Source organism: Orycteropus afer, unplaced genomic scaffold (genome assembly GCF_000298275.1).
Source record: "Orycteropus afer afer isolate SDZICR_OR568_19922 unplaced genomic scaffold, OryAfe1.0 scaffold00072, whole genome shotgun sequence".
Classification (NCBI taxonomy): domain Eukaryota; kingdom Metazoa; phylum Chordata; class Mammalia; order Tubulidentata; family Orycteropodidae; genus Orycteropus; species Orycteropus afer.
In genome coordinates this window covers 7,319,583-7,331,256 of record NW_006921659.1, presented here as the reverse complement: position 1 = coordinate 7,331,256, position 11,674 = coordinate 7,319,583, and the positions used below count along the sequence as shown (strand labels likewise).

Here is an 11,674-nt window from a genome sequence, read left to right as displayed (position 1 = left end):
TCATTGACCCTCCACTTTACCAAGCATGATATCCTTCTCTAGGGAATGGTCTTTTCTGACATGACCAAAGTAGATCAGATGAAATCTGGCCATTCTCACTTCCAAGGAACATTCCAGCTGCACTTCTTCCAGGACAGATTTGTTAGTTCTTTTGGCAGTCCATGGTACTTTCAGTATTCTTTGCCCACACTACAACTCAAAAGCATCCACTCTTCTTCAGTGTTCCTTACTCATTGTCCAGCTTTCACATGCATATAAGGTGACTGAAAATACCATGGCTTGGGTTAGGCCCACCCTAGTCTTCAAAGAGACATCTTTGCTCTTCAGCACATTAAAGAGGTCTTGTGCAGCAGATTTGCCCAATGCAGTACATCGTCTGATGTCTTGACTGCTGCTTCCATTGGTGTTGATTGGGGAACCAAGTAATAAGAAATCTTTGACAACGTCAGTCCTTTCTCCATTTATCACACTGCTGCTTATTGGTCCAGTTGTGAGGATTTTCATTTTCTTTATGTTGAGATGTAATCCATACTGCAGACTGTAGTCTTTGACCTTCATCAGTAAGTGCTTCAAGTCATTCTTACTTTCAGCAAGTAAAATTGTGTCATCTGCATATCACAAGTTGGTAATGAGTCTTCCTCCAATCCTAATGCTATGCTCTTCTTCATATAGTCCAGCTTCTTTGATTATTTTTTCAGCAAACAGATTGAATAAGTATGGTGAAATGATGCAACCCTTACGCACTCTTTTCCTGATTTTAAACCATGTAGTATCCCCTTGTTCTGTTCAAATGACAGCCTCATGGTCTATGTGCAAGTTCCTCATGAGCTCAATTAAGTGTTCTGGAATTCCCACTCTTCTCAATGTTACCCATGATTTGTTTGATCCACACAACTGAATGCTTTTGCATAGTCAATAAAGTGCAAACAAACATCTTTCTGGTATTCTTTGCTTTCAGCCAAGACCCATCAGACATCAGCAATGATAGCTGTCATTCCACATCCTCTTCTGAATCCAGCATGCATTTCTGGAAGTTCTCTATCAGCATACTGGGGCAACCATTTTTGAATTATCTTCAACAAGATTTTACTTGCGTGTGATATTAATGATATTGTTCGATAATTTCCACATTCTGTGGGATCACCTTTCTTTGGAATGGGTATAAATATGGATCTCTTCCAGTCAGTTGGCCAGGTGACTGTCTTCCAAATTTCTTGGCATAGACGTGTAAGTGCCTTCAGCATGGCATCCATTTACTGAAACATCTCAATGGGCAGTGCGTCAATTTCTGGAGTCTTGTTTTTCACCAATTCCCTCAGTGCATTTTTGACTTCTTCCTTTAGTACCATTGGTTCTTGATCATATGCCACCTCCTGCAATGGATGAATATGAACCAATTCTTTTTGGTCCAGCCATCTTGTGTATTCCTTCCATCTTCTTTTGATATTTCCTACATCAGTCAATATTTTGCCCATAGAATCTTCCAATATTGCAACTCAAAGCTTGAATTTTTTCCTAGTTCTTTCAGCTTGAGAAATGCAGAATGTGTTCTTTTCCTTTTTGGTGTTCTAACTCCAGGTCTTTGCACATTTCATTATAATAATTGACTGTTTTTCAAGCTGCTCTTCTGTTCAGCTCTTTTATCTTGTAATTTCTTCCATTTGCTTTAGCTACTGTCCGTTCAAAGGCAAGTTTCAGAGTCTCTTCTGACATCCATTGTAGTTTTTCTTCCTTTCCTGTATTTTTAATGACATTTTGCTTTCATCATGGATGATGTTCTTGATGTCATCCTACAATTTCTCTGCTTTTTGGTCATTGGCATTCAGTGCATCTCTGACGGTGCTCAATATCTTCAGCCAAAACAAGTCTAGAAGGCTGGCTATGGAACAAACCATCAACTGCTCATATGCAAGTTCAAGTTAAAGCTGAGTACAATTAAAACAAATCCACAAGAGCCAAAATATGACCTTGAATACATCATTAGTGTATAATAATGGTTAGATCATTAGACAGTTATCTGACATTTCTTCTGAATGTCAGTAAATAAAGTGATTTCCATCCTTAAAACATGACCTGGTCACTAAACCTTTCTGAATTTGTTTCCTAATATGATAGTAAAGCATGTAATATTAGGAGCTCTGGTGGCATAGTGCCTCGGGCATTTGACTTCTAACCACAGGTTGGTGGTTCAAACCTGCCAGCCACTCCACAGAAGGAAGACTGGGCAATGTAGTTCCGTAAAGATTTACCACCTCAGAAATCCAAAGAGGGTCACTATGAGTCGGATGTTATACTAGAAATTTTTTTTATGCTACTATAATAAAATTCTCAGAAAAGTACTGTGATGGTAGATATTCTCTACATTAACCCAAATGGGTTCAGTCTTTCTAGCTACCTACCAACAATTTAATCCGTTTTCCTAATGTATTGCCAAAGGTTCTAGAGTACAGATTTTTGTAAAATCATCTATGTAGATGTTCTAAATCCTTCATCTTGACTTTTCCCTATAAGGAATATCTTGTACCAGAGTTATCAAGTGAAGTACAATCTCTCTGGACCAAAGCTGCTGACCTCTTTGAATCGGAGGGGGCCAAAGTAATTGAAGTGTCCTTGCCTCACACGAGTTATTCAATTGTTTGCTACCATGTATTGTGCACATCAGAAGTGGCATCAAATATGGCAAGATTTGATGGACTAGAATATGGTAAGATGACTGTGTTTTTGATTTCTTAAACTAGTTGCCTCAAACATTTAAAAGGTTCACTTGTTAGTGGCAAGAAAACTATTGTCTGAGATAATGCTAATGATTCATAAAAATAAATCAGTGATCATTTTACCTTTGTCAGTTTAGCACTATACTTAAGTATTCATCATAAATATGTGTGTGTTCAATTCACCACTCTGGACTATGAATTTCTTGAAGGGATAATAATGTATTATCTTTGTATACTCAGCCATTCTGACGTAGTGCCTGGTAGGAGCTTAATACATGTTTAAATGAATGAGGGAGGGAATAAATGAAGTTTCTTTCCTGGCTGATTTTTTCTTTCTCTGATTCCTGACTAATCAGTGTGTCATAAGGCAGACGAAGGAGACGGATTATCCCAAGATTCTAGAACTGCTCACAAATGTGAATCTAGACCCGGTTATCAGCCAGAACTTTGCTTTCTTTTCAAGTAAAATTTGTCCCTTTTTTTTTGTTGTTGTTTGTTTTCAGGTCACAGATGTGACATTAATGTGTCTACTGAAGCTATGTATGCTGCAACCAGACGAGAAGGGTTCAATGATGTGGTGAGAGGAAGAATTCTCTCAGGAAACTTTTTCTTATTAAAAAAGTAAGATAATTAGTTTAGGAATTTTCCATTTTCTTAAAACCTTAAGAGTAAAATGCTAGCCTGACTATCGGGTATTATAAATTGAGATATTTGCTAAAGAAGCAAAATTCTATTTAATTTGAATTAGAAAGGACCTATTTATGTCACCTTTGTTTCCTGCTTGTGCAAAAACAAAAACAACATTGATACTCTATTTAAGTGATTAGTACAAACTAAGCCGGAAGCCCTAGAGGATTGTAGCTTCTTCCCCTGGCTATTATTGGAGGAGTCCTGGTGGCAGAGTGGACCCACCAGCTGCTGTGTAAAACAAAGGTGTGGCAATCTCCTTCTGTAAAGATTTACAGCCTTGTAAATGCTATGGGGCAGTTCTGCCCTGTCCTATAGGTTCACTGTGAGTTGGAATTGACTTGGTGGCAGTGGGTTTGGTTTTGGGTTTTTGAGTATTGATACACTGGATTTTTGTTTGGGAGCCTTAAGCAGGATGTTTCTTGAGTCATGCAGTTAGTAAACTTAGTTTACTTGCATTACATATCCATGTGCTCCAAGAAAGAATGCTAATGCAGAACACCTAGCCCAGGGAGATACCTCCTAGGGAAGTGAGTCAGACTTGAGACACCAAAGGAGCGTTAGAGGGAAAGCTGGACAGACCGGAATGCATCATAAGGGAACAGGAAGGGGGTAGTTACAGGGAGGAGAAGGGAGGAGAGTTTTTTATGGTTGAGGATGGTAATTGGGGCAGTGAAATCAAATGTGCGTGAACAGTTGAATATAAAATCTGGTTTGTAAATTTGCACCCAAAGCACAATAAGAAAGAAAAAAAGAATGCTAAATTAACTTGACTCCTACTTGGGTTGCTGCTATGTAAATTGATTTATAATCTTCTGGATACCATTCCTCTCCCCTACCACCAAGTTTGTCTAAGAGGACAAGAGTGGTTATTGTAAGGAGAAGCTTCCTGGAGGTTTTCTTCATGCCCTCAAGGGCAGAAATCGTTTTATTCATCTGTGCATCGCCTCAGGGTCAATAGGATTGTTTTTTCCAAAAATAGTATTTGATTACATTTTATATTAAAAGATCGTTTTCTTTATTGAACAGACATTTGAAATGACTTAAGAGTAGGAAAAGGAAATATAATTTTAGTAAGCCAAAGATGTTACATTTGCTAAATATTACTGACAAGAATCATATTGTATACCTTAGAGCACAAGTTGACAAAATATATCGATCATTGTAACAGCAAAGAAAGAAATTGAGGGGAAATGAAAGAACCAGAACAGAAATAATGAGAATGTTGACACATGGTGAAGAATGTAACCAATGTCACTGAACAACTTGTGTAGGAATTGTTGAATGGAAACCTAACCTTCACCAAAAATACAATGTTATTTTTAAAAAAGGAAAAAGAAATTGAAGAAGAGAAGTCTGAAAGTGTCTTCCATCACCATTGGTTTGGGATATTGAGAAAAGGAAATGAGAATTCTTAATGGTATCCCTAGCCTCTGAGTTAGTCCTAACTTGGATCAAGTTTTTTGTTTGTTTGTTTTGGAAGAGGTTTGTTAGCTTGTTTATTTGCTTTCTGAGGGGTTGGACAAAGGTGATAGAAAAAATGGAGTTTGGAATACTTTTTTATTTTAATCTTAAAATCTCAAATTATATGCCAGGAATTGTAAAATAATATCTGAATATTTTTATTCATGTGATACCTCCATTTAGAATTTTGTCATTCTTCTATTATTATTTGTTTAAAAAATTATTTAATTAGGAATCTAGAGTTAAATTTCAATTGGTGTTTACTTCAGAACCATATTGAAATCTACCTCACAGATGTGACATTGATGTGTCACATCTTAATATTTATTTTTGTATCATCTTTCTTTGTTTCTTTTAACTCCTTTTTCTGCCTTTGTTTGTGTTTTCTTTAAACAATAAAATTTCTCTTAAAGAGCTTTAAAATGATGGAAAATAGTCTTTTATTATACATATATATTTCTGCCTAAATAGCTTCCTCTAATATTTCTTGTAGTACAAGTCTGTTGGCAACAAGTTCTTTCAGCATTTGATTTCATGAAGAGTTTTTATTTTGACTTTAATTTTTAAAGATATTTTTACTTAGTATAAAATTCTAGGTTAATAGTTTTTCTTTCAGTTCTTTAAAGATGTTCCATCGTCTTCTGGCTTGCATAGTTTCTGAGAAGTCTGCTTGCATAGTTTCTGAGAAGTCTGTGGTAATTCTTATCCTATTCATTTGTCTATAATGTGTCTTTTTGCCTCTGCCTTATTTTGAGATTTTTTTTTTTAATCTTTGGTTTTCAGAAATTTGACAATGATGTGCTTTGGTGTGCTTTCCTGCATATTTCTTCTGCTTAAGCGTTTGTTGAGCTTCTTAGATTTTTAGGTTTATAGTTTTAATTAAATTTGAGACATTTTTGGCCATTTCATCTTCAGATATTTTTCCATCCCTCCCGCACATCCTTCTGGGATTCTATCTATAATATGGAGCTCTGGTAGCATAGTGCCTAAGGCACTTGACTGCTAACCAGAAGACTGGTGGTTCAAACCCACCAGCCACTCCTCGAAAGGAAGGTTGGGCAATCTACTTCTGTAGTGATACTGTCTCGGAAACCCAAGGACGGGTCGCTATGAGTTGGGTCCGACTCGACGGCACATAACAACAACAACAACAACATTTATAATATAGCATATTAATCTGCTTGACCTTGTCCTACAGCTCACTAAGCCTCCTTCTTTTTCTTTCTTTCTTTTTTTTTTTCTCTCTATGCCCCCTTTTGGATAGTTTCTGTTACTATCCTTAGAATTACTGATCTTTTCTTCTGCTGTGTTAATCTGCTGTCAACCCCTACCTACTATATTTTTTATTTCATATATTTTTCATCTCTAGAAATCTGAAGTAGGTCTTTTTATCTCTTCAGTTTCCTCATTATGTTACATCTTCTCTACTTCTTGAACATAGGGAACATATTTATTGCACCTGTGTTAGTGTCAATAAAATAAGACATTATAATAGAAAGAGGATTGGAATGAGCATCTGGTAACCTAAGTTCTAGTTCTACCTCTACCACTGCCTGTTTTTCTTTGTAACCTTCCGAAAGTCATTTAAGTGCTGTGTGTTTGCTTTTCCTCACCTGATTAGTTTAGTGATGGTACCTGGAAGTATTAGTGTTTTTTGTTTATATGTGTTGAAGTATATCTAGTAGTAAATTCTGATTGATTGATTATGTTCTAGATAAACATTCTTTAGGATACAGTACAGTTGAACAAACTTATTTTTATGTATAACAAGAATTTTAGTGGTGTCTGTTTATGAAGACCAAGAATCCAGTGGTTCTTTAATAAGCCTAGTGTATGAGAATTGATTCAAAGAATACCAAAAGCCCTTAAAACATCATCTTATTTTTTTTCCACAGAAACTATGAGAATTATTTCATCAAAGCACAGAAAGTGAGACGGCTCATTGCTAATGATTTTGTGAATGTTTTTAACTCTGGAGTTGATGTTCTACTAACTCCCACAACTTTGAGTGAGACAGTGCCCTACTTGGAATTCATCAAAGAAGACAACAGAACCCGAAGTGCCCAGGATGATATTTTTACACAGGCAGTAAATATGGCCGGTGAGGATCCCTCAAAAACGTTCTGGTTTTCTTCAAATTCATATGCAGGCCCCTGGTTTTCAATTCATACTCTAGCTATACTGTTTCCTAAAAGCAATAACTTATCTTTTTGGAACGCTTAGGAATGTTTGTGTGTGTGTGTGTGTGTGTGTGTGTTTCTGTGCATATGTATATGTATATAGGTCAAATTTTACTTGATATATAGAACACATACGTATATATTTCAAATACCAGCAGGGTCACCCATGGTAGTTAGGTTTCAGTGGAGCTTCCAGACTAAGGCAGACTCGGAGGAAGGAAAGACCCATCCACTTCTCAAAGAATTGACCAGTGAAAATCTATGAATAGCATGAAACACTCTCTGATACATGGCTGGAAAACTTTATGAATAGCCCTGAAACATTGTCAGGTATAGCAAGGATTGTGAGGCTGGCACAGGACCAGGCAGTGTTTTGTTCTATCGTTCATAGGGTGGCTATGAGTCAGAGCCGACTCGACGGCACTAACAATGACAACAACATGAGTTTGCGCACACTCACACACATACATATTCTGCACCAATCCACTCATTATATTTTTTAATTTTGAAACCTGTAGAAAAATTGTAAAGTAGTGTGATGGTTATTCATATGTCCTTCATCAGGATCCATCATTGTTAACATTTGGATCATTTGCTTTCTCTGCCATCTCTCGCTCACTCTCTCTCCACACTCACACACACATACTTTTTTATTTTTCAGCTGAATCATTCGAAAGACACTTTATCCCTAAATTCTTCAGTATGAAACCTCTAAGAAAAAGGACATTCTCTTACATAACCACAATTCCATTATCACATCTAAGAAAACTAATTCAAGAATTGTATCCAAATATAATCTATATTCAAATTCTCTCAGTTGTGACAAAAAATGTTTTTTACAGTTGTTTTCTTTTTACTTGATCAAGAATCTAATCAAGGTAATATGTTTTACATTTGTCTATGGAATCTTTTTAAAAATCTTCAATAATCCCCCAAGCTTCTCATTGTTCTTTTGATCTTTATAGAGTCATATACGACTGTGTTGTAATGTTTCTTTTACTATAATGTAGAAAACTCAACAGGAAAGAAAAGCCTATTGTGTTTACTCATATTTTTACCTTTTGTGTTCATTCTTCCTTCATGGTTGCACTAAACAAGCAGCACAGTGGGAAAATCCCACCTTCTTTGCTAACTGCCTAGAGATGATCAAAGTATGGAAATGGATCCAGTACTAACCTTCTCACTTCTCCATTCTTGTCATCACCCATCCAAGTGGCACATTCTCTCTTTCTTAGACCCTGGCCACCAGGAGCTGGGTAAGAGCTTACAAGTTGGAGGGACACCTTCTTTCAGACTGCTAAATAGGCAGAATACTGGCCCTGCTTGCTCTCACTGCCCCTGTACGTTTCTTAATTCACAGGAACAATTCACAGGATCATGGGGAGTGCACTACAATTATGGCTACAGATTTATTACAAACAGAAAGATGCATAGGATGAGATCTGGGCTGGGTCCCAGCCCAGAGCTTCCATGTCCCAAAGAGGCATGTGCTATCCTCTCCCATACATGGTTACCAACCAAGACGCTTCTCTGAGAGGGAGGACAATATGGAACAAAACTCAAAATCATTTGGAGAAAAAAAAAAAGGTCTCGGGGAGGACCATGTTTGCTGGTCTGATAGAGCCTGGTGGAACCACTGAGACTATGGCCCCTAGCTGCCCTTCAGGTCTGGAATTGAACCCAAACCCGTGGCTTCCAGCCAAGCAAAAGACAGGCATATGAGTTGAACAAGTGTGTTTACCTGAGGTAGATACACTTCTTGGAGAGAACAATCATGGGAGAAAGAAGGGCTGCTTATGCATCAGGAGACAGTTCACGGGGCAGGAGTGCATGGAGGGATGGACACAGGGAACAGGTCATTATCAGGAGGAAGTGGGAGGGGAGCTGTTGCATTGTGGTAAATTGTGGTCAATGTCATGAAACAAAGTGTATGTGAACTGCTGTATGGAAAGTGAATGTGCTCTGTAAATATTCACCCAAATCACACACACAAAAAAAAGCAGCAGCAGCTTCCCTGAACCTTAGGCCTCAGGGCTCGTATTAGCCTTACCATGTAGCCATGATAGATTACATCATGCCTCATGAGGCTGCATCAGTGTCAGCCCCCCAGGAGGTCCCTCTTCATCTGATCAACCCCCACTCACCCCCTGGTATTGGTTAGGCTTGAACAAATTAAGAACAAAGGCCAGATTGCTTTTTCATAAAGTGATTCTACATCTCACACGTCATTCTGCTGTGCGTAGGGTCACTCACTGCGAGTGGGAGACGACTCGACAGCACCTAACAGCAGCACCACCACCACCTCACAATGATGTTCCAAGATTCTTTTATCCTTTTTTTTTTTTTTTTTCTGTTTAGAAAACTTCCTTTAGCTATTCTTTTTAGGTGGGTCTTCTGGCAACAAGTTATTTTACCTTTCCTTTGTTGGAGAATGTCTTAATTTCCTTTTCATCTTTAAAGGATATTTCTGCTGCATATAGGATTCTGATTTGATAGTCCTTTTCTTTAGCACTTGAAAAATGTTGTGCTACTTTTTTCCTGAATTTCATGGTTTCTACTAAGGAATTTCCCACCTTTTTTCATTTGGTTTTTATGAAAAGTCCCAGTCACTTGTCCTATTGAATGTCCTACTCCTAATCTGGATTTGTCTCACTATTTCTTCATGACCAGGTTGAGTTACACATTTTTGACAGAAATACTACATACTTTTCCCATCAGGAAACAGTTAATACCAGTTTTTCCCACTTTTGAAAACAATGTCAATTACTTGTTTAAGGAGGTAACTGCTTGGATTTTTCATAATTATTATTATTGAAAAGGAACAATTTTTTGTGTGTATGTGTCATTTATAAGCAATTTGTAGCGTAGTGCCTAAGGTACTTGACTGCTAACCAGAAGGTTGGTGGTTCAAACCCACCAGCCACTCCTCGGAAGGAAGGTTGGGCAATCTACTTCCATAGTGATACTGCCTTGGAAACCCGAGGAGGGGTCGCTATGGGTCGAGTCGGACTCAATGGCACACAACAACAACAACAACAACTTTAAGAGCATGTGAATATCCTGATTCCCAGGAATGTTGTACTCAGCTTTAGTTTCCACTGACAATCCTTGCCTGACTCAGTTACTACCTAGGGAATTGAAAAATGCTAACTTTTCTAATTCCGTCATTCCTTCTACATATATTAGCTAGCAGTTTCTCTAAATAAGAGTTTACTGTTTAAAAAGAAATTAATGGACTATAAGCAATTACTGACATTTTGCTTTTGGTGTTCAAATTATTCCAAATTTGGCCAATAGGAGTTGCATGAAGTTGTATGTATCCTTTAGACCTATCCCCACTAATCTTTGAAAACTTCCTTGTTTTATGGCATAACAAATGCTCCAGGTTTATTTTGTATTTTCTCTGCCCCAAGCCTGGAATTAAAACTAGCTTGAGCTACCTATTTCTCACCTAACACATTAGCAAAAACACAAAAGTTCCAGAACAGGCTCTGCTGGCCAGGCTGTAAAAAAAGAAGTCATTTTGCTTGTAGGAATTCAAAATGGTACAACTTCTTATGATGGGATCTTGACAATATCAAATTCCAGAAAACCAAAAAAATCAAACTCACTGCCCTTGAGTCAAATCCAACTCATAGCAACCCCTCCTTGCATTTCCAAGGTGGTATCTCTGTGGAACTAGATTTCCCAGTCTTCCCTCTGAGGAGTGGCTGGTGGGTTTGAACCACCAGCTGTCTGGTTAGCAGTCAAATGCCTTAGGTACTACGCCACCAGAGCTCATTATATATGCACTTATGCTTTAATGAAGCAATCCCTTTTCATCTGAGAAATTTCTAAGAATATCACAGGTTATTTATTGAAACATTGTGTAAAATAGCTAAATATTGGAAACCATCTAAATGCCCAACCATAGAGAACTAGTTAAATAAATTATGGTACAATCACCTAATAGAGCACTATGTAGCTGTTTGAAAATTTTAAAAAAGGAATGAATAAGGTCTCTGTGAACTGTTGGAGAATGATTTCTAAGATATATATTACGTGAAAAAAACAATATTCAAAGCGTGTATATAGGATAATATTATATTTGGTTATTTTTTAAACCTTATTCTTTCTTGTACCTACTAACTCTTGAAGTGGATGAGGGCTTTGCCTCTTAGGATGGAAAATTAATCAACTAATGTGTTTCTTTATTTTCCTCAGGATTGCCAGCAGTAAGCGTTCCTGTGGCCCTCTCAAACCAGGGATTGCCAATAGGGCTGCAATTTATTGGACGTGTGTTTTGTGATCAGCAGCTTCTTACAGTTGCCAAATGGTTTGAAAAACAAGTACAGTTTCCTATTATTCAACTTCAAGAACTAATGGATGACTACTCAGCAATTTCTGCAAATGAAAAGTTAGCCTCTGTTTCTCTAAAACAGTAGTAATAAAAACATTGTACAAGTTAAAATGACTGAGAGATTTTATACTTATGAAATCAAATGATCTTGCTAAATTCTTGTAATTGGGTTCATTGTTGACATAGTCATTATGTGCAGTCACTTTGTAAAATTCTTATGATACAAGTTAAAATTATAATCTGTCCGTATGTATTAAGCATCCACTAATTGAAAAGTACAGTTTCTACTG

General features: G+C 37.2%; 1 protein-coding gene across 1 annotated transcript in view; it reads left to right on the top strand.

The window, feature by feature from the left end:
• The window catches only part of QRSL1 (glutaminyl-tRNA amidotransferase subunit QRSL1), a 37,013-nt gene extending 25,544 nt beyond the window's left edge, over positions 1–11,469 (top strand). The window contains exons 8-11 of the mRNA XM_042780942.1: positions 2,512–2,704; positions 3,218–3,335; positions 6,761–6,966; positions 11,249–11,469. Of these exons, the coding sequence (XP_042636876.1) occupies positions 2,512–2,704; positions 3,218–3,335; positions 6,761–6,966; positions 11,249–11,469 (738 nt within the window). The remainder of the gene's footprint in view (positions 1–2,511; positions 2,705–3,217; positions 3,336–6,760; positions 6,967–11,248) is intronic.
• Positions 11,470–11,674: the final 205 nt, after the last annotated feature.